Genomic DNA, 24,269 nt, shown 5'->3' on the forward strand with positions numbered 1-24,269 from the left:
ATGCTTTATCGTTCTGTTGAAAAGGGAAAATTGGAAATAGGGACAAGCTGTGAGCTTGTTGGGGTAAGTGCGTGGATTAATTGATTTTTACGTGCCGATAATGTCGCGCCCTTATTGGTTAGCAACTCCATTATAGAAAGGGTCGTGTGATTGTATTCGAAAGTCTGAAAATAAATGAGAATTTTGAAGCCGTGGTTGCGAAGTATAATGGGGATAGGAAATGTTTCGTTTCACTTTCATCGCTTTGCATCGCCACGCACCATACTTGTGCTCATTAGGACTTACGCCGCTTCAGACGTGCCGCATTTAGGGGGAGGCGGTCGAGTGTATTATTCCCGCTTTTTATAAGTATGAAAAGAAGCTTTTCGTAATTCTGCTGCACAATAAAAAAGATGGGAATATACAAAAGGCACCATTACCGTAGACACAAAGAAAAAATGTGCCCTTTCATGGGCGTTCACAATGTTTATTACACCCACCCAGTAGGTCTCCCCAAAGCGTCTAATTTTCATGCTACGCCGCAACTTTGTGACCGTCAACACGATGGCGCAGCCGCTGCCTCCATTGGGCTACAACACAGGCGGTAACGGAGCGCTCCATTGGTAGTGGCGAGATGGTTCAGACTCGTGGGTGCGCTGTCTGACGGCGTCGTTTGGAGCTCCCACACATCCCCCGCCACTTCCCCGCCACCATTCGCCTCTCCTTTCTCGAGGGCAATTTGGGAAAGGGGAGAAAGGCACCCACTTCCTGTGCTGAAGGAGATGGTGGCTCGTTACGGTCAAACAGTACACAACACGTTGGGCGCAGATGGACGGCAGGCAGACTCATACGGGTACGCACGAAGGAAGGGCTCTGAGTTGCTTCCAGCTCCTTTGTTCCCTAAAACGGGAACAGGATGCCTCGTCTCTGCTTCTGGCACAGGATGGGCCAGCTCAGAGCAAGCAGTAATTTTGGAGGGAGATTTTTCGATCCTGCGCTGCCGCTAAGCGAAGTGCACGCGTGGTGAAAGCTTTGTGCAGTGGTTGTGGGCATGGTCGTTATGACTCTGTCGTCGCTGTGTTTTTTTTAATAAATGACCCCGAAAATAATGGAGGAGACAGGTGGAAGGGAGGGGAGGGGGGTGCTTGCATTTAGCATGGGAAGTTTTTTACTTTATGCTTTCTTCCCTACAGTAGTCTTGTATACTTTTCTCGCCTATCTAGCCTTCGCCATCCACATCGCGACGTCTTTCTACTATTGCGGGAGAAAATTACGCTTTACTGCGCAACATCGTTTCTCTGAGCGGTGCTAGATCCGTCAGTTCGTGACGTCAGCGCTTTTATTTTTGTTTCCTCAACCCTTTATAAAAGAAGACGTATCCCGAAAAAGTACGAGGAACTCTCACTCATCGCACGGGCAGTTGAGTCAGTTGTCTATGCATATAAGAATGAGGAAGCATGGATGGCTCCAAGCTACACGAGCCTAAAACGGGTTTCCTTGGAGTTGCTCTCAATGATGCGTAGTGTCTTATTAGCAGTAATAACGCTCCTAGGTAGGGTTGATAGCATCAATGTTCGTTACAATAGGTTCTCGGCTTTCCCTCTTTTTAATTCTTTGTGCTTCTACGTTTTATATATTTGCCTTTGGTTATGTTGGTTTTTTCTTCACTGAAATTTCTAATGTCTCTGGGCGTCAACTTGCTTTATGAAATTTTGTTTCTTTTCTGTTAAGATAGAGATAGTAAAACAAATGTTGCATTTCAATGGTCACGAAAATTGGCACTGTGAAAGAAATGTGCAAATTTGAGTATTATGTGGCATTAAGAATCTCTGGTCAATTTTGCAAAGTTAGATGTTTAAAATCATGGAGTGATTTTGCGATTGGGTACAGTCTCGCCTATTGACTAATCCATTAGATTTTGCCGATGTCTATTCGCTATGAACGAAAATGTCGATGATCAGACGAATTATATTTTACACCCGTCGCTGGCGAAGTTTGGACAGCGAGTTGCCAGGGGCTAAAGGTAAACAGGGCCCTGTCAATACGTTTAAAATCAACCAGTCATCCCAACTCCATAAGGAAATAAACGCAGGTGAGCGCTTCAACGATGCACTTAACAGCTCACAAAAGTGCAAGACGATATCAATATTATATGACAGCAAGGTAGTTCCCACCTGCGGTCTTGTAGACGTGTATTGATGTATATTTTCTTGTAGTTTATTTTGTATAATCAAATACACTTTCAACGCCAACCATTTTGATATCCTAATGTCATGCGTTTGGCGCAGAAATACAGCTAGTGGAGGTAATCGCATTTCCGGTTGCCATGTTGTCAGCAGTACCCTTTCGACCGTATGCAATGGCTGATTCTACAGAGGCTTAGAGTGCCCTCCGGTGCATAGTTACGGTAGAATACGTTCGTGGTTTAAATGTCCCGGCGTCTAAATGCATGAACACGGTACATCTATTCATGCTACGGTATTTGTGTTTAGTTTCCTGGCGTGGTCCATCAGAGAAAAAAAGGTGAACAATGTTAATCTGTCTACGGCGAAAAAATAGTGGTTCCAGAACACACATACGAACAGTGGGAGGAGGCGGCGCTGTCCAGCAATGCCTTGGACATCCAGCAAAATATCGTCCACATAGTCGGTGAGACAACAAAAGCCAGCGGAGCCCTAGACTAAAGGAGCCGTACAACCTCCTCGCCGCTTGCCTATTTCCTTCATAAAATCATACCTTGCCTTGTCTGAAGTTATACCTCCAGCGTAGATTCACGCACTTGTGTGCTGCATAGAGAAACTCCCGAAAACTGCTATTCAGGCAATTTATCCACACGAAGGGAAATCGAAATCGAGAGCACAAAGAAAGATTTGATGATCCTCGTGTCATCAAATAAATCAAAAAAGAAAAGACAAAGCATGACATGTGTTGCGAACACTTGCTACGGTGGTTAAGAAATTGTTTATAATAGTCAGATTGTTGCTTTTTTTTTTTTTTTTTCGGCGAAGTACGGTATGCACTTCGGCTTTTTGTTCCGAGGAGGATTTTTTCTACTTTTGTTTTTAATGTCAAGCAAACTTTATATATTTGTTTTCGTGTAATCTTTTATAGCTTACTTATCCGAGTACTGGGGTAGAATGTAAAAAAAAAAAAAGAAGCTTGGTTGAATATTTAATACCACTCCAGGTGTTATGCAGTGTAAAACAGTGCATATACCTTCTTGTTTCACGTTTAATCCTAATAGAGAAAATAATGATCTAAGCACATGACAGTGTAACAGTGCGCATCTAAGTACTCAAAAGAAATCTCATTAACCGTGTGCAATACAATATTCACTTTGTTAAATTTTACGCATGCTCAGGAGGATGAAATAAAGACTGCTCTTGAGTATCCCAAATAAACTCGACTAAGAAACAACGGTGCGAGGTCTTTATTCTTAAAGAGATGTTTCATCCAACCAGCCATTAATCCGCAAGTTGATGCTCAAGATACCGTGTCTCAAACGCTATATTCGCCCGCCCTTGCCATCTTCTTTTAGGAGTAATAACTGTTCCTGCAGTGTGAATGGTCTCTCTCTCTCTCTCTCTCTCTCTCTCTCTCTCTCTCTCATCACTTTAATCCGCCCTACACCGCTTACATCTAGGTCCAATCTGCTGCTTGAATAACCCGCCAGACGTAAAATCACTTAAACCAGAAATAATGAAAAGGAGATTCTTTCAAAGCACTTGTTCTCGCTTAATTCTTGTCATCATTTTTTCTTCATTAAAATCCCGGCTGTAACGAGCAAGAATTTTTGGCGCAGTCAGTGTCAACCTGACCTCGGGAGTACATATATACTTTGTGTTTTGTTTGAACTGCTCAAATGTTGAGTCTTCGTATTAGAGAGATTAAGTTTGTCAAGTTTTTTAGTTCTACCAGATCCCAAATGTCCGAAATATCTCAGCCCCAAGTCACGATGCTCCCGACAAACGTGATTTTCTTCTATAATGAAATGAATTCCTTACTATCTTCCTTTACTGCACATTTGTTTAGGACTAGAAGCTCTGAGCCCAGATTGTCCTTGCAATAATGACTAAGCCATCACAATAGTAATATGTCACAATTGAAATCTCTCGTTTTGAAAGGAGAAGTAAATTTCGTACTTTCTTCTATTCGCACATTTATCAGACACCAGTCACTCTGTGCCGAGGTTCTCCTTACAATAACGACATTGCCATCGCAGTAGCTTATGTCAAAACTGAAAACTCCGCTTTGAATGAATGAATGAATGAATGAATGAATGAATGAATGAATGAATGAATGAATGAATGAATGAATGAATGAATGAATGAATGAATGAATGAATTTTGCATGAATATGACTTCAACTGATCTGGTATTTTAAAAAATTGGTTGTGGTTTAACTCTGGTTAACCCTAGTTGAATTGCGATAGCAACGGCGGAAGCTTCTTTTGCCTGCTACATTATTCCCCTATCACGCCCTATCAGTGTAAGGTGCTACATTATTGGGGACACTTAAGCTCATCCTTTAAGAGTATGACGCGAGAGCGTAAGCTACCAGTCCACATATAAAAGAGAAGGGTTCAATGCTGCTGAACCAAATGTGGAGCGAAAGCATTAGCTGCCGATGACCAAGCGTTATTCTTCTTCTTCTTCTTCTACATCTTTTTTCTTCTTCTGCTTCTTCTTTTCCTTCTTTCTCTTCTTTTTCTTCTTCGCGGCTGTTCAAGGTCAGACATGACCCTTCCCGGATTAAGCAATGGGCCGAAACCTGGCGTGGTATTGCTATCGCAATAAAACAATATTAGGGTTGTTCACACCAAGTTTCTAAAGCAGGTCGGTCACCACTGTTTATTGCAGTCCAAACTTAGTAGCATCGAATAAGAAAGAAAAGTTATTGGTGCCTTCCCTTTAACTATTAATAATTATAATTGCTTCGATTAATATCTCGCTTTCTTTCCCATTTCGGTACAAGAGACGGGAATATGAACAAAGCACGACTAATTCCTCCTGCTGACAAGCACACTTATGTAAACGAGATAATTTAGTTCGCGCATATATATGTTTATCAAAGGAGCCCTATTGTTCTTTCTTAGAGCCTTCAGAGAGTCTCTAAACATTATGCATTCGCTGACAAAAGCGGATATATTTCTGCCCACCTGATTTAATCTGCTGCTTCTAACATGGTGCCTTTTGTAACGGCCTTCCTGTCCCTGCCTTTTCCTTTTGTTTGTTTTAAACTCTGTGCGAACATTTGCAAACACGATGACTCAGCGCCAGAATATTTTAGCAAGATTGTCAGGGCAAAGAAAGAGAAATTTGGAATGGGAACAAAGCAATGCTCATAATTTGAGCCAGACAGCTCCTCTTTGGCCCCGCACCCGCTCTACTGTTTCTTTTTCGTTTTTCTCATCCTAGGCCCACACCTGCTCATGCTGCTACAACTGAGGGCGCTCCTCTTGTAATCTTTCTTTATTTCTCTCTTGGCTGCTCGTTTGCTTTGTCGCTTTCTTTTTCTTTCTTTCTTTCTTTCTTTCTTTCTTTCTTTCTTTCTTTCTTTCTTTCTTTCTTTCTTTCTTTCTTTCTTTCTTTCTTTTCATTTTCTGCTTCCTTCTACCCCGCGCATTTTATTTCTCTCCTTCCTTCCTTCCTTCCTTCCTTCCTTCCTTCCTTCCTTCCTTCCTTCCTTCCTTCCTTCCTTCCTTCCTTCCTTCCTTCCTTCCTTCCTTCCTTCCTTCCTTCCTTCCTTCCTTCCTTCCTTCCTTCCTTCCTTCCTTCCTTCCTTCCTTCCTTCCTTCAGCCGTTTCTTCATCCCTTTATTCATCCCTTTCTGTATTTCTTTTTTCCTTCCTTCATTTTTTTTCCTTCCATATGCCCGCTTTCCCTCGTCACTTTTCTTTTTTTTCCTTTTTTATTATCATTTTTGTATCTGCAAGCTGGACCTACGGCACGTGGCCTTAAAGTAATAACATTCCAGCTCTCTATTTCCCTTGTCTTCTCCTCATATACCCCTCGCTTCTCTTCAATCTTTCCATTCTTCTGCGCCGACGACGACGAGTGAAGAGACGTCGATGCGTTTGTACTCTCCTCGGTCTCTGACCGACGGCGAACTGCCCTCCCCGACGCCTCCATTCTTCGGGGGCATCTAATGAGGCAGCGATGCCTCGTTAGCCTCAAGAGGGTGCTCGCCTCCCGGTCCACGGAGGCGGCATCTGGCTCGCTTTTGGCGCCTAGGTTCGCACGTCGAATTGCCAGAATGGTGAGAAGAAAGGAGGCCCGAGGGTCTCGCACAAGGGTGTTGCTTTGCCAGGCCCGGTGGTGAGCTCGTGCGTGACGCAACCGCGAGGATACAAAAGAAAGCCGGCTGTTGCTCTACTCGCAGTCTTCAGGGGTCCCTGAAATTTCTTTCTCTCTCAGTCTGTCACTCGCCTCTTTTGAGTCACACTGTGGCATAGCCTTGTCACCTTGAAGTGTAAAAGTTCATGTTCAGAAAAAAAAATCGTAATAAGGTAACTCTTTGTTCCGTGTTTAGGGCAACATTAAAGGCTAGGCGAAGCTACAACCTGCACAATATTATCCCGCCTTTTGACTTCACTGCAGAGAGGCCGGGCTACATCTTGGCTTACCGTGCGCCTCTTGTTTCCCACCTCATTTTAACAGCGCAGTTATTTCAGGGCCGCGGGCTGTGAAAAAACGCTGCAGCTGCACAATGGGCGCATTATTGGCTGACTGCCTGCTTGACTTTTTGTCAGCGGCTACACCAGCTGTTGACCGATTCACGACTCGCCGGTATTAACCAAAAAACGATGCACACTTTATAGCGGGAGCGCATAGTCCATCATGGGGGGGGGGGGGGGGGGGGTTGTGTCCGGGCGCTTTGTATTTTATAATACCAGTATAACAACCTGTTTCTGGAGTAACATATGGTGTGCTCTAGAAGATTAGCATAATGTGTTTGCATCACGCGTCAGGTTCAGAGACCGTCACCCTTATTCTCTGCGGAGGTTCAATGATGTCGAGGTCGTTCGCGATGTTTTTGTATTAAGTATTTATTAAGCGCTTCTTCGACATTTCCTCTTTAACTGCTACATTGAGGGTCAATTTAATGCCGCGCCATCTCATTTTTTTTTTCTTTCTTTCAATGAACATGGCTGAATTCTTGTGATATCAAAGGGCTTACGGGTGTCAGGTTTTCTTTTGCTGCATTGTAGTCTTACTTCAGGCTTTGTGCGGGCGAGCTCTTGCGAAATATTCCCGCAGCTGGAGCACTTCAGCAAGGACACGGTGACACGGTACCAGTGTACTTGATTTTCGGGGTTGCTAACAAACTCTCAGCAGTCAGCAGAGGTATTCATACCTCTCCTTTTTATTGTTAACCGTCCACTGTCCGTCCACCTAAACACGCGCGCGCACGCACGCACGCACGCACGCACACACACACACACACGCACGCACGCACACACACACACACGCACGCACGCACGCACGCACGCACACTCACACACACACACACACACACACACACACACACACACACACACACACACACACACACACACACACACACACACACACACACACACACACACACACATATTTATGTGTGTGTATATATATATATATATATATATATATATATTTTTTTTTTTTTTTTTTTCACTGCTAATATCCCTTTAGTCGCGGCGGCGCTGTTTCATTGGGGCGGAAAGCAAAAGGTGTCAGTGTGGTGTGCAGTGTCGATACATGTTTAAGATCCCAGCTGGTGAAAAGTTTTTATTGAAATATTTTTGTAGTGGTTGTTTTCCGAAGCTTTGAATGTCGGCATCTGTTCTTCTATCTACTTTTCAGTCGCCAGTGTGCTGTGACGTCTCAGTGCACGTTTAGATCCCCAGGTGGTGAAAACTGTTTATTGAAATATTTTTCCAGCGGTTTTCTTCCGCAGCTCTGAAAGCCGGCACTTGTTTCTTTCTTCTCGTTTCACTTTCTCCTTCTTACCTTCCCCCACGGCGTGGATATAAGATGGCCACTGAGAACTGTGACGGTTAATGCATTCTTTATTTTCGTCAAGAATTAATTTATTAAGTACACTAACCAAAGGATCTTAACATTTAAGCCAATTGGTCTAACTTGATAAAAGTTGTTCGCGCAGGTAGATACACGTCATGACTTACCACTTATGATAAACGTTTTCTCTTTTTGCTGATTGGCGTGCATGTTATAAATTTGGAAAACAAAAGCTAGCGCGCTGGCTTAGGAAAACTATCATTTTGAAAGAATATATTTTCTTAAATTCTGCGGCGTTAGAAACGATAAGAGCAGAAGGAACATTCAATCAGTTTCCGGGGTTTAATCATTTTCACAATCAGAATATTGCGTGACGTTAGGAATGTATTTTTGTTATTCATAAATTTTAAATTCTATTGCGAAAAACATACCTATAAACTCTATATGTTTCCTTCCTTTAAACAATCTGCCTCGAGAGAAGCGTAGTGAAGGCATAGTTGCATTTTGACATCAGTTTCTTAATGCCCCTGTCTGCCTCCCCCTCTCCTGCACTCACACATAAAACAAGAAGTACGAAAACGAGATGCAAGATATTTAAAACGCACCAGTTTACCTTTTGGGCCTCTAATAAAAAAAATACTTCTGGAGCATAGGTAGTATACACATTGTTGAAAGTTAGGGCCTGGGAGGTTCGCTTCTAAGGTGTTCAGCGAGGCTTCTTTAGAGAGCCTTCCCATTGGAGGTGGCAGGACGAAAAGTCTTCTTACCGGTAGGAAATTTACAGCACTGGGGTTCGTTACGAACCACATGTTTTGGCTCAGAAACCACCCCTTTGTACTCCAAATATTTGGCAAACCGGTGTACCTTTTCTGTCCATACGGTGCAGTTCGGCTGCTCTAGCATCAAGCTCGCGTTTGTTCTGGTCAACTATCGCGACTACGCAGTTTGGTTTGCTTTGCTAAGATTTACTGTCTGATGTCCCACAGCAACTCAGGTTACGCTCGATGGACGCCATACTGCAGGGATCCACAAATTTCAAGCACTTTGGCTTTTTAACGTAGTACATTGACATGCGCAATACACGAGCCTTGCGTTTCCTAAGAAACGCGGCCTTCGTAGCCGGGATAAAATCCATGTCCTGTGCATCAGCAGTGCAGCGTCCCAACCATTGAGCCACCGCGATGGAGGCAAAAAGTAAGGCGCCCGTGTGCTGTGCGATGTCAGTGCACGGTAAAGAACCCCAGGTGGTCTAAATTTCCGGGGCCCTTCACTACGGCGTATCTCATAGCCCGAGTCGCTTTGGGGCGTTAAACCCCATAAACCAGCCAACCTACCGCAGTGTTTGTGCACAGGACCGGCACTCCTCACGCGTCACTTAATGTTCTTGATGGCGTATGTAGACGGAGCAATGTGTGCGGCTATGAGTGTGGCTGAAAACATTCTTCGTCGCTCTTAGATGTGCAGCGGTGGCACTGAATCACATACGTCCAACGCCAACACGCGCCCACAGCAGGGAGTAGGCTAAGCAGACCTCCACCTCTAAAACTAAAAGATAGCGAACCTTTAGGAGTAGATTCGTTAATGGACTTGAAAGCGCTGTGTCAGTGCACGTCAAAACATCCCCGCGTGACTGAAATTATTCAGTAGCCCTCCACTACAACATCTGTTCCTCTATTTCATCTTTCACTCCCGCCTTCCTCTCTTCACTTACGGTGTAGTTCAGTGGTAAGACGCCCGACCACTGTGCCGGAGTACCCGGGTTCGAACCCGACCTCGGCGGCTGCGTTTCGAGAGGCGAAACGAAGTGGCGTCGTGTGCTGTGCGATATCAGCGCACGTTAAAGATCCCCAGGTGGTCGAAATTACTCTGTAGCCCTCCACTAAGCCTCCTCTTTCTCTCTTTCCACTTTCACTCCCATCTTCCTCCCTTCCCTTACGGCGCGGTTGCGGTGTCCACAGAAATCAAGTGAGACAGTTACCGCGCCTTTCCCTTCCTATAAATAAATAAATCAGTTCAGTTCAGGAGTCCACTAAGAACTGCGGCAGATAGTGCGCCTTTTCTTTCCTTTAAAACTCCCGCCGTGCCGATACAGTAGTTAGAGCACTCGACTGCTCTGCCCAAGGATGCGGGGCCGAAAACTGGCCGCTGCAGGCGCTTTTCGGTGGAGGCGAAAAGCAAGGCGCCTGTGTACTGTGTGATGTTAGCGCACGTTAAAGAACTCCAGATGGTCGGAATTTTCGGAGCTCTCCACTACGGCACTTCTCGTAACCTGAGTCGCTTTGGGAGTTTAAACCCTATAAAGCAAACTATATTTTCTCTGAAACCAACTAACAAAATAACCATAGACAAAAAATGAAAGAGCACAAAAGCCGGAAAACGAACCCTTTTTCTTGTGTCACCCTGAATAACACTTCAGCGCTATGGGACGTGGTTTCAGTCTTGGCAAGGAAACCTTCGTTTTGATTGAGGAGAGGCGCAAACAGCTTTCTTGTTCTGTGCAGTCTAGTACGTTGTAGAGACATGGCGGAGAAATCAATTGAAGATGCAATAGAGGTGCCGTAGTGGATGACTTCGGAATAACTTCGGCTGCCTAAGTCATTTCTAAAGTGTACTGAAATCGTACAGCATACGGGGCTTTTTGTATTGGGCGCACCACAAATCCACCAATTTCTTAGGTGCGGCTAAGAGATTTTATCTTGAAACCCTATGGTTCCGTAGCCGAAAAGGCAAATCACTGAGCTGCCGCGGTAGCCAACCACTGAGCCGTTGACATCTTGAAAGGCCGCCCGCTTTTTCGCGAGTGAGACGAACCCCAAGTTTACCAGAAAGAATAAAAACACTCTAAAATTCACACACTGAATAAAGTCGATGAATAACATCCCCCACATCTCACAGCATACTCTTAATTTACTACGTGAGAGACATTGGTTCATAAGAGACCTGAGGAGGTCTGTGTAAACGTTAAGGGGGTAAAGACCGCGTATGACCTGCAGCGTAAAACGATTGTTCTATTAACCATGGAATGGTATCTGGACATAGGTTCAAGGTGTGTGATATCGCGACGTACTAGAAGCACGCAGGCTGCAAATGTCTGATGCGAGTCTTTTTGTGGTTAGACAGCTTCTCCAGGTCTCAGTTTGCTATTCCACATGCCACGCTTCTCCCTTTCGACTTCAAGTGTAGAGTAGCGAGTAACTGTAGTCGGCAGTGAGCTTTTATTTAGCCATGGAAAGCTTCGGAACAAGTGAAACCGGAACGCCGCACTGGCGTCATCAGGATTACTCCTACTCATGAGACTGTGCTTGCACTATGAGCTTTTTCCTATTGCGGAGGAAGTTTGTGCCGTTGAATGTTAGTTGGAAGGCTACACTTCCTCGGAGCCACTTCAAGATGTACCTAAAAAGAAAAAACAAAGTACTCTGGTACTGTGAACAGCACGAACATATGACGTATTCAGTCCTGCACACCTACATGCTAACATCGGCCTGTGTTATACTGGGATCCATTTCAATTGAATATTCATTTGCCATTTCATCTTGATTGTCGTCAGCGTGATGGCAGCATTATAAGAAAACAGCAAGCGGCCGATCGTAGACATCACATTTGATGGTATAGGGCAGTTCCCATATCGACGATAGATTTGGCCACTCACCACACACGTCGGTTACTTATGGCTGCAATTTTCAGTCAATTGCTATGTCCAGTCGCAAGTGAGCCTCTTGCGCCATAAAGCCTCATATAGCTAACTAACTAGCCAGTGAACCTGTTGTCCTTTCGCTTCCCACGTATGTTTAAAAGCCGCAATTGGTGATCGAATAATATGACCAAGGACCGGAGACCTCATAAATTAAGAAGTGAAAAATAAGTAATGGGTCCTCATTGTCTCCTTCGTTTATACACTACTTTGTAGATTCATTTTTCGTGCCTTTAAGACGAGTGTCAATCCATTCGTTTTTCAAATTTTATGTGTTCTGTCATTGCAAATAGCACTATTGTGAATTAATGAAAAAGCTACGAACCAATGTGGCATCTGCTGACCATATATCCTATACTTCCAAGGGACTTTACCTCGAGCTGTAGATGTCTTTGACTCTTACGTATTTGCCTGTCGAGTTTAGCGGAGCTAGAAGCTTCAGCCAATATAAAACGGCTGTTAGGTACGCGTTTGCATGCTCTGCTTGATGAGAACTTGTGACTTCGATGTTCTGCACGACTTCAGTGAAGCTATGAGTTTGTTTCAAGCAGTCTACTGGGTCTTTCGGGCCACCGCCGTCTGAGTATACTATGTAAATTTAATTTACCCTTGTTGCTTATAGAAGCACACGCTGAAAAAATACGGAGGTCATTCACTTACTAACATAAAGCATGCCTCATAAATTATGAGTTCTCCAAAATTGACAGTACTGCGTCACGCGACAGTGATCATTATCCAGGTATAAATAAATGTTTGACTGTTCGTCGCCTCTTTCTTTTCGTGAAATTAATGCTAAAAGCTTTATACTTAGATGAATTCAGCTTTTTTTTTTTTTCACCAAGAAAGTGACCAATTACGAATTTGTTTCATTAAAAACAAGAGACGAATACACGGTATTAGGCATTCGTGTTATCATAAGTTGCCCAGCGTATCAATTCAAGTCAAACAAGGGTCATGTGAACACAATAACCAGCCGAGGAGGGGCTCTGTGGGTGTCGATGAATTTTTTTTTCCCTCACCAGGATTCTTCGTCGTTCTCGTAAGGAAGCCAAGTAGTTGTGATCACAAAAGGGATCAGTTCCGTCGCGGTCTCCGTCTCCGCTGGCAGGGTGATCTCCTTCGACATTTCAGAGCTTTGCATCATGCTGGAATTTTGAACCATATTGATCTCTGGACCAGTACTGCTGTCTGCGTCCTCGTTATTGTCTGGAGCCACGCTGGAGTCTTCTTCTGCGTCTATGCTGGTGTCTAGATCCCCGTCGTCTTCCTGCGGCTTTTCAGTCTCGAGTGGATTGTCTTTATCGTATGGGTAGACTGCATCCGGTGGTGGATACAGCGTTGCAGCAGGTTGGGGAAAGATGTCTGTTATGGTGCGGTCGACCATGCAAGGTGACTTGGTCCACTTAATGTCCTGGTTGATGCTAGCCTGCCGCAGAGTGTTAGACACACGCATCTCTATGTCCGCCGGGATCACGCTCAGTGGCTCCCGCAGCGTCAGTGCAAACTTGGACTTCTTGTCTGCAAAATTTCAAAATATAAAAATAAATGAAGAAACCATTTTATGGTTGCATACCACATAACGGGAGACCCTGGTCCTCCGGGACCCACTAGCATGTCAGCGAGTCGTTGATAAATCAGGCACTCTGCCATAGTATGATCCGGTTTAGTGGAAAATGGTCTTTAGCCGACAAGTCATAGTCGTGCTGCGATGTTTTTGCACTTTCTGTGGCCCTGATTGTGCATAATTACAAGTCATAGCCGGTTAACATCTGATTTCTTCTTTAAGCATTCCTCGGGCTGGTATGTTAGTTAATTCGTTGCGAAGTCCTGATTTAGCGGATGCAAGGCATATAAAAACTTAAAACATAATTAGGCAATAGTTTTCTTGGCCCATACCTGTCCGATGGATCTTTTTTCACTTGTCTGTGCTGCTCATAACTGGCCGTATTCCAAGCGCCACGACAGAAGGATAAAGTAAACACAGCGAGGAGAGATTCCCAGCCGGCATAACCACATTGAGAGTCGAGTTTTGAGGAAAACTGCTAAATATGAGTCTAACTGATCCTATGAAACTGCGTGAAAATTATGGGACTTGCCTATTGAACGTATTACAAGGAAGTGCAATTATACAAATATTTTAAATGGTGAGTCGAACCTACACGTAGTAGATAATTCCAGCATAATGTTTCTCAATAATTGCTCCAACCGAGTCTAATGTCTTATAAACTTTTCAATGCTCTGCGAGTAGTTAGCACGGGATTGGAATCTGGTCCTCCATAATGTGTGTATAACTCTCTCTCTCTCTCTCTCTCTCTCTCTCTATATATATATATATATATATATATATATATATATATATATATATATATATATATATATATATCAGATTATTCAGTTGTTATCAGCTCTTTCCTATACACATATCAGACAGAGTTGATGAAAACTGAATAATAAATGTAAACTGAATCACCAAGAGTTTAAAAACATAACGGTGAATTTATTTCGACATTGCGGTTCGGTCTTTTTTCAAGAATTATATATACATGCTTGAAAAAAGACCGAATATATATATATATATATATATATATATATATATATATATATATATATATATATATATATATATATATATATAGCACTCCCATCAATATATATATATTGATGGGAGTGCTCGAAACACATAGCTTCCACCGGTACTGCATTCATGCCACACTGCAACGATTCGTATGAGCCGGATGAAATTTTCAACGCCTCTGCGCGGTCGATTTGGTAGGCATAGTTCGTATTGGTCTTATATGGCTTCTAAGGCCGAACGACACGGCAAGGCTTAGGCACGTTTAGCAACCTTCTCTCGATGCCCCATCTCATAGCCTGTGGCTTATTCGTTATCGCCCATCTCATGTCCTGAGGTGGGGCTCTAGCTTATTCAGTTTTGTCATCAATAAGAAAACGCAATTATACTACAAGTATATGACTTGATGCTGATAACGCACTGAATTCTTGTCTTTGGCTTCTTACTAGAAATTACTGTTGCCTTTTTAACAGCTGTACCATTAACTCTCAAGTTAGCATCGTACCCTGGCGCTTATTCCTCGATTTGCACCATTATATGAAAACGTTAGGAATATTACTCCAAATATTCGATTACATAATATTCGGTAGAAAAGCTACACTATTAGCATTCAATGCGGAAGTGAATGTACACTATTCTTATAGTGTTCGGTTCGAGAAAGCTATTATTTCCATACATTAATAAATAGTGCAAGTTTCACAAACGCCCGCGTATAACTGAAGCATTCCGTTTTGCCAAAACCGGACGTCGTCACTTTAGGCGCCTTTATCAGTGGCGTACTGGTTACTTAATTGACAGAGGTCTCAGCCAAAATAAGGCGACATTCACCAGAGGCGTCATTGAGCGCAGCGGAGAATTGTACAGATACAAAGTACGTCGCACTCTCTCAAACCCCTTTCCATCCCGCCGCCCCTCCCCCCCCCCCCTCTCATCGCGCTTTTTCGCCAACCCCTTGACCGCGACCCATATACCTCCTCATTCACCAAGCCACATCTGCCCCCTTCTCAGCTCTATCCCGCCTCCGCACTGCCCCAGTGGCATCGTTTCAATAATTAAGATTGAGGTCGGCTGCTGAAAGGACAGTGCATAGCATTAATTGCAGTAATTAATTGAACGGTGACAAATTCAGGGTATATGAAATTCTATTTTAGAGAATTAGAGGATACTTAAGCTTCGTCTTGAAGTGTTCAACGCGATAGCGTTTAAAATTCAATGCTTTGAAGACGATGAATGGATGTATAAGACTTTGAATAGGGCAGCGGCTCGCGCCATCTGTTGCGGGAGAGCCTAACGATCGAAGGAATTTTCCAGTTAGCGCCGCATTGCGGGAAAGCAAAGCGGAAATGTTCTTTGCTGCTCGTTTAACTATTACTTACGTAATTAGCTTCTTTCTAATGACGCACCTAAACGTTAGCTGATAGTCGTAAGGCAATGCATACATTAGGTCCACCTTTATGTGAAGTGAAGCTCTGCCGTTCTGTGGCGGAGTGGTTGCGTGCTCATCTCGCACTGCGAAGAAAACTTTTTATTGTTTCTTTACTATTTTCTGATTTTCACGTTACAACCACAATGACTACATCAGCTTTTCTGCGGCACGAGGCCTTTCACGCTATCTTGTTAAAACAGCAATTTTTGGTGTTTCAGACAAGCGGATATAGGTTAGCTGAGGTAGTCACGCAGAAAACGCGAGTTTTAACGCACGCGCGCTTGCGGCAAATTAATTTTGGAGATCGTACAGGACAAAAAGTTCACTGAAAAGCTTGGAAGCGTACGCAAGTATACATGCCCCATCCGCTGGATCAAATACCATCAGACCACAGGTTGCGCTGTCATCCAGTAATTCTTTTTTTTTTCACCGTGTTTCTCGCATTTAACGGTCTATTAGTGAAGCGGTTCTTTCTCGTGCGCTAAGATTGCACAGCGTACGAGTATTTTTGTTGCACCTCTATCGAAATGCGTCCGCCGTGGCCAGGGTTTGATTCCGCTTATTTTTTGGTGCAGTCTCATCTCTTAATTTTTTTCCTATATCTGAATTTTTGACCGTGAAAAACGATGCTCTCAGCAAGCTCCAGCTTCTTCCAACTTTCAGTTAAGCAAGGCGTACATGTTGGCTTTTAGGTTTGAGAAACGCTTCCTCATAGTGGCATAGCCATCGTTCGCTCTTTCTATGGATTGCCTACATATTTGCTGTTAGCCACCAGGCGCCAGAAATTAATTTTCGTAAGACCAAATTTTACTTATTACAAAAAATGAATAATCGAGGATCACATACCTAGGGTGATATTGTGACATCTAGTAAAAGAAACAATGTATTTAGATATTTAGAACTGCCGCGTCTGTTGTTAGTACGCAACATTGGAGCATGCGTTTCTGGCACCAGGATGCGCAGTAGATGTCCCGAACAGTTGCGCTTACCTCCTTCGGAGCAGATGTGGAGCAAGGCCCAGGTTGCGAGATCGCTGTCCAAAATTTGCTGAAAGAAAGATCCTGGCGAGACATGGAACAGCATGACGTGAGTGGACCTGACGTCTTTGGTGGTGGAAGAAAATTTAGTTTGTCGGAAAAATAAGAATAATACTAGTTTTATCTGAGAGCATCGTAGGAAGCTAAAATTATCGCTTTTCTTATCTCTGGTTCTTCAGCATTGCTTTGCTGTTAGTAAGCCATCATACCTCAGCCATTAGTAGTATACTAGAAGCTGTAAAAAGCATCCTTTAATACGAGATATAAAGAGGCAATGTTGGACCAGCATTGTGACCCCACGCTACAGTCATTAACTGATCGAAATATTTAAAGAAGTCAAATGAATAATAATTACAGAGCCTAAAGATGTTTATAAGCAGTCACTGGTACTAAAAGCTGCATAATCCTGCACACCTAAGTCTAAGTCGCTCTTTCAAAAAAAAAAAAAAAAAAAACACCTTGGGACAAGACATTGCCCCATAGGGCTGGAGTTTTTATTTTTAAAACGAATAGGGCTATTTTCATCCGCAGACGTGGCCAAATAATTTCCGATAAAAGCAATTCAATTGTGCGCCCATTTTCCGGACAGACTCTCTAGCTCTGCAGTAGTTTAAACGATAAAAGCAATTCAATTGTGCGCCCATTTTCCGGGCAGACTCTCTAGCTCTGCAGTAGTTTAAACGGCTGTGAGCGGATGCGAGAACCCACGTTAAAGGTTTTCTTCATCTCCTGTTTCAAACGCTTCACATATTAACGATGTGTGCGCTCGTTCACTGCGACGTCAAATACATGCATTTGGTTCATTTCCGCCTTTTGCTGCGAATCTAATCCGTGCTATACTATAGGCCATGCTGCGACTTAAGATTTGGTTGCGTAGTCAAGCAGCAGCTCTCTTTCTCAGATGAGTTCTTTATTATTTCTGGAGCGTCACCGAAACTCTCCCCATTGCACCTTTCCCATCAGCCTAACATCGATTTGTATTTGAAAATCTTGCCTATACCCTGCGTTCCTTTAAAGAAACAAGAGCAAGATAGGCTGCATAGGTAAATAGGGTAGAGTTGGTTCGTCCTGTGATGTGCCGTTCGTCGTTTGACTACACTTGATCGATTTCAAAAAAGGTAAGACTCAGTCAAGCTACCATGCAGTCTTCGTTATGGCAATACTTACTGTCTTTTTTCAGAAATTGTTGGCGGCTTTCCAAAACAAAGTCGTACGTCTTCACCCTATTCGCTCGATTGTCAACGGCGAAGGGCCTGTGAAAGCAATGTATTAAGATTCATTATGTGCAAGTGACTGAGGGAGAAACTGCGATTTAGCGAAATTTATAACTGAACAAACTTTTGTAAACTATTTCATCCAACCTTCTTCTGTAAACGTTGGGCTTTAAATGAATTAAGACACGCACATCATGTGTGCTTTCCTTTATTCTCTCTAAAAGGGCGCTTTGATCCTTTAATCAGGAAAAAATTATACTTCATACGCAGGAACACAAAATCATTTTGGACACTATATACATAATAGCGTCAAATATAAGCTCATCTAATCGAAACAGGATTCTTAGCCATGTCGAGGGACTTGAATACGAAATTTTGAAAGATTTTTGTTTTGTAACTTTAAGTAGTAAATTCTTACTACTAGAGCACTTTCCAAGTGAAAAATATTGTTATAAAAGCGAATCTAACTAGAATCTTGCTTACAAAACATGTTTTAACGTTTTCATTACGTTTATTATAAGTACATATATTCTTAATGCAGTATCAGTGACAGAAACTTCCGGGCGCCTGAGAACGAGTGCTGGGCTGTAGCCGGCAGTTTGAGGATTAATGAGCCTCTGTGGATCGAAGCTTAAAATTTAACAGAAGTAATTTGAACTACGGTGCTGTATTCTAGGACAGGGAATTTAGGTACCATTAAGAGAACTTCATGCCTGTTTGCCTCGATCGTTTCATGGGCTTTCCGGGAACTTTTGCCGTCAATATTAGGTGCGTTCTGCTCATCTCTTAAAAAGGAAGTTGAATAAATTTCCAAGCCTGTCTGTGATTGGACAAATTTATGAGAAATGTAATTTTTATTAGCCAGTAGCGTTTATCGCCTTCTGCCATGTTCGAACTCCGAATTTATGTTCTGCGCTTCTCTCGATCTGTTTATTGCAGCCTTCATATCAAACGCCCTTTCTTCCAAATTTAAGGGCAAATTAATACAGTACAGATAATAAAACAATATATGTCGAGGGCGTATATTAATTATCAGTACTAATTAACCGTGATTATTCTGGTTAGCTTGTGTGCTATCGTATATCATTTTCTTCTTTATTTCTTCTTGTACACGGCTGTTATGCGGTACTGCTTGTTGCTCTGAAGTTTGTGAACTACCCATAGGAGGTTCCGACGCATTAATTGACTCTGGGAGCTCTATCTACGCATTGCTGCCGGCTGTAATTAATAAAATTCAAATTAATAGCTTATTCTTGAACATTCTGTGGGTGGGGACGGCTACTACGCTGTTGGGCATCGAGAGACGCATGCCATAGTGAATGCGGCCTTAGACCAGATATAGAGGCAGAACTGCGATACGCTAATCTAGGTGCTTGCGATTCAACGATGGGATGTGCGCTGAGATTTGTCCCACGAAGCGTGTTAATTGAACGGCTGTTGTGCCAGCACCGCCTCCTCCACAAACCAATGCAGTCCACCCCGCAATTATTCGCCTTCCGATAATTACTGGCTCATAACGAAGCCTCAGTTGTGTGCGTCAAGTAATCAACGCGCTGCTACGCAAACGTGTGGCGCCGTCTATATGTCTGAATGCACAGTGCACAAATCGTGCATCTGGTACGCGAGCTAACCCCGGATAAGGCACAAGGCACTTCTTTACAGCTTGAGAAGTGGTGAAGGAACTTCCCAGCAATTAATCATCAAGTGTACTTAGCTAGAGCAAAACTGTTTTGATGGTGAACTGAAAGGTGTTAGTGTTTTTGCCACCGGAGACCTTTACGACAAGAAATTTTGTTACAGAATCAAATGCGAACTGTATCTACTGCGGGCATTGCTTTGTGAGGCAAAAAATATGCCTGTGATTATAAACCAACTCCGTTTTTATCCTTCAGTTGTAAAGTGCCTCTCTCTAACGCCAAGTTTCTTTGCTGGACGTGAGTAGGCATACTGAAGATTTGACTGTAACTTTTTGCCGGTTATTACGAACTAGAAATACGAACTGAATGTACAAGATGACAGGGGTACAAATGAAGGGATTAGAGATAAACGAGTTGCAAAGTATATATACTCCAGTGCGATCCGTTTCAGGAGCCGCAGATGGAAGCTATTAACGATATCACGCCATACTGCTAAAGGCGGAGTTAAGCTGTCCCTCATTTTTTTTTTTTAACGCTTGAGACCATTTAAGATATTCACAGGAGGGCCCACGTATCCGAAATTAATCTAACACATTGACCACTGTAAGCAGCTCTTGTTCATTCACTGTGGAGGACGTCACATTGTTCAAGAATGTGCCCGTCGCTAAATAAAAAAAAAAATAATTAAACACAGTGAGCCCCGTTTCACGCACACTGTTTTAAAGAAGGTCGCAGATATATATATCGTGGTGTCTCTTGCTTGCTGACAAGCGGCGTCTTTCCGGAGAAGCTGACCGAATTCAGTTTCATTTGTGGCGGTGACAGCCCACTGTGCCGTAAAAAGAACCTTTTCTGAATTTTTTTCTGAGAACCAACTCTTGCTGGGGCTTCCTACGTAGTGCCCACAGCAAAGCCGAAATTAAGCCTAGCCTTAGAATTGCGCATGCAAACGTACACTTACTTATCTCGCTGGATCCAATGCATGGTTTCGTTGAAAGGGTAGTACTTCCTCACCACACATTTCTCCAGAGGACCAGGGTAGTTCAGCACTTCAAACCATTCAACCCCTGAAAGCTGCACCTTGGAAAAAGAACACGGTGTTTCATAAACGGTCCGTTTTGTCTTCTTTATTAGGACCCCACGTGACCTTCCTATGATAAACCAAAATGAGACCTTCGTTTAAAGCAAGCTGAGTTACCTTTGACTGCTCCGATCTGTCTTTTCGAGCTTATATGTAACAAAAGCGGCTGTTTAAATAAGTGATGTTGCAATAAATATCCAGTTAAGGGACCCTGCTTCTTGTCTCTTAAAGACTGCCCAACTAGCCAAAGCCACAGGCAATTGCTCTAACTTCCGTGCAAGTTACGTCGTTTGAGAGTCAGTGCCTCTACAATCTTGTTCCGTTGAAGACATTTCGTCCTGACGCGAATGCTGTTTCAGACTCGCGGGTATCAGCAGATATACAATGGTTCTATACGTGCGTAATATATATGAAAGGTGACGTAGTCAGTAGGGGGCGGGCGGGGGCTTCATCCACCCTCCCCCCCTCCTTTCGGCCATTTTAGTTTCGCCCCTTGTTTATATGACCGCTGGCTTATAACATGTCCCTGAAAAGTATTTCTGCATACGTCACTGATATGCGTGTAACGTTTTTCCAAGATAAGATGGGAGGGGGGGGGGGGGGGGGGGGGGGGGGGGGTTCAAAGCAAGCATGCGAGCAAAAGTCTCAGGCCCTCGCCTCGCTTGCTGTACAGCCTTTCCTAGCTGCACCAAGATATTTATCGTCACTCGATGGCGCTTAGCGCACATATGGTGGCGCATCATATTACTAAACAGCGACTAACCTCAGCAGATTTAACTACTACCGAATGTTGATGCATGAAGAAACCTCGTGTTTGCTCCTCTACATCATGCACACTTACACAACACCCTGAAGCGGATGTTTGATTTGGTTCTGGGGTTTAACGTCCCAAAGCGACTCAGGCTATGAGAGACGCCGTAGTGGAGGACTCCGGAAATTTCGACCACCTGGGGTTTTTAACGTGCCTTAAGAGGATGTGTTCATATAAACCGGTAGGAGAGGTTAAATCATAATCCCGTGAAGTGTTGTCGGGCTTTAGATAGATTATCTGGCCAGGGCAAGTTCATTAGCCTGCTTTTCATCGAAACTGATTTGTAGTTGTTTGCTGCCGCTCCTGCTCCATTCCCCCCCAATATAATCGCAGATACTCCGCCAAGATGGCACAGTGGTTACGGCGCTCGACTACTGTTCCCAAGGATGCGGGATCGAATTCCGGCCTCGGCGGCCGCTTTTGCGATGGAGGCAGAAGACATGGCGCCCGTGTGCTGTGCGATGTCAGTGCACGTTAAAGAACCACAGGTGGTCGAAATTTCCCGAGTCCTCCACTACGGCGTCTCTCATAGCCTGAGTCGCTTTGGGACGTTAAACCCCATAAACCACAACCACCACAATATAATCGCAGATACAGTGACCAAGGCGCGACCCCATTACGTACTGCTACTACCAGCGACTGACTGGGCTGTTGACCGCGCTGCCAGGCTTCATCTTTCAGTGGGAGTATATTTTTCAGGACCTTAAAATTGCCATTTTGATCCCGCGATACTTACCAGCCTCAGCTCGGAATTCTATCTAAAGTTCCAGCTCTTGTTGTCTGCTTTTTATTTCAAAGAATCAGTGGTGTTGATTTTGCTAACTATTGCTGCGCAGAGTATGTTTACCAAATTGTGTTTCCCTGATGCAGCCAATAATATTTCCCACTGACTTGGCGGGCTATAACGGGCTTTACTTCCCCATGACATAAATATTGGGATGGAAAGCGCATTTATTCTAAGAAAAAAAAAAAAAAAACTCCACGACGTCTTACGGTAATCGCAACATTGAAATCAATTATAAAAATATTTTTACTGGAATACACGATGTGCGGTCTTACGTGCGAAGCATATTTGTGTGCTCCGTATCCATGCCACTCTGAAATCAGCCAACAGTATATAGTTCCGAGGGAAAGTACCTAGAGTTACTACACTAAGTTCCAAAATCACGCATTCTGATACCATTTAAAGTAACCTTATCAGGAAGCAAAATAGCATTTAATTAACTGTTTTAGCTTAGTGGAGAGCTCACCTGCACGAGCAAGGGCCTTCGGACAGCCGCATAACATTCTTCAGGCTCCAGTAAGGCTCCTTATAATACCGATATTTTCATATATGCCGGCATATACACGTTGCAGTCGTACGTGTACCGGTGTATGCAGTCTTTGCATTGAGCGCACATGTGTATAAGGTTACCTATTTATCCGATGATATACTGCTGCCAAACGTCATTTCTGTGCCAGGGAAAGCAGCCGCATTGAATGCAAGAGAGAAAGGTCGCGCGAAGAGTACAGTAAACGTGAAAGAAACAAGGCAAAACCACGGTAATTGTTTTTTTTTTTCATTATGAATAATATATAATGGGAATGGAGCAGGCGCAGTTTAGTCCGCACTGTGAACGAGTTTTTTCTGATACGTGCGTAGAGTTCGAATGAAGAGCGGTACTAAGATGTGTCATAACTGCCAAATTAAGGAGAACGTTAGCCCTTACCTGCTGACACCTTACGCACCTAGGAAAACCTATAGGCTTCCGATATAGGAGTGAGAAGCCTAGCTGCTTTTTACGAGCACTATTCAGGTCTGCACGCCGACGGCGTTGGGGTACAGAGGAGCAAGCGACAAGACCCGGGAAATGTGAATGCCCTGGATAAAGCGCAAAATCTGAGCAGCCTTTTAAAGTGTATATGCTCACCCGAGCCCAGTTAGGGATGACAAGAGCCTTGTAGACTGGACACTTGGAGTGCGCGAGCTGCTGCTGCGTCAGGCATACCAGCAAGACGACGAGCGCGATTTCCGCTTTTCTGACGCTCATGTTGGCCCCTGTGAATGAGTCAGACTTGTTTCAAAAGCCATTATAAACATCTTTATAAATCCGCGTCGAAACTGTTATTTTTTTCCGCGTGATTTAACAAAGCTTCGACAGGCCACCCGGCACTTTTCCAAACTATTCATGTTGGGCATAGCCGAAACACTCACCTGGAACCACAGCTGGCAGCTTGCGCTTATGTTTCAAAGCTTTGACCGTCTATTATAGTTATGGATTGAAACGTACTGAACACTGTGAAAGCCTGTGTGTGTTTATGGCGTTTTTTGTTTCCAAATAAGAAAGTAAGATAAAAAGCCAGAGTTGTATCGATGAATACAATATGAAGAATATTTTAAAAATAACCAGTCACCATTCATAATAAAGTTGCAAGGTATCCCACCCTTACACGGGATCTATAATTGACTAAACCCTGGCGGCTCCCTGGAGCCTTTGTGGCAACATTAACCAAGTTGTACGAATACGGCTTTTATTACAGAAACACCGCATTCGAATCAGTTACAACCGACTTCTGAGCATCCTATTTTTTTTTACAAACGTGGTTCTTGCCCGTGTATGCATGTGAGGGAGGAAGGAAAGAGTTATTTTGGTTCCTACTATTCACCCCTGCATATAGACACGTTAATACAGAAACGTTGCCCTTGCGTTCAAAATCCAACTAATCACTCAGCGGCCAGCTAGGATGCTGCTGATCATTACTGCAACTACAGCTGACTCTCGCAGAGTGGCCTAATCTGAGACAAAGCGCCCAGCGCCCGTAACAGAAATTTTGA

The 24,269-nt window shown here is 43.6% G+C and overlaps 1 protein-coding gene across 1 annotated transcript; it reads right to left on the reverse strand.

Moving 5' to 3' along the window:
• Nucleotides 1-12,691: 12,691 nt before the first annotated feature.
• On the reverse strand, nt 12,692-23,484 carry LOC146196692 (uncharacterized). Its single transcript, XM_084597055.1, has 5 exons — nt 23,365-23,484; nt 20,524-20,636; nt 17,879-17,964; nt 16,664-16,735; nt 12,692-13,194 (listed from the first exon to the last, which is right to left on the reverse strand). Exons 1-5 carry the CDS (start codon nt 23,482-23,484, stop codon nt 12,692-12,694), a joined length of 894 nt encoding a protein of 297 aa, XP_084453181.1.
• Between the last annotated feature and the right edge of the window lie 785 nt (nt 23,485-24,269).

This window comes from Amblyomma maculatum, chromosome 3 (genome assembly GCF_055883805.1).
Source record: "Amblyomma maculatum isolate TAMU_Amacu chromosome 3, ASM5588380v1, whole genome shotgun sequence".
NCBI lineage: Eukaryota > Metazoa > Arthropoda > Arachnida > Ixodida > Ixodidae > Amblyomma > Amblyomma maculatum.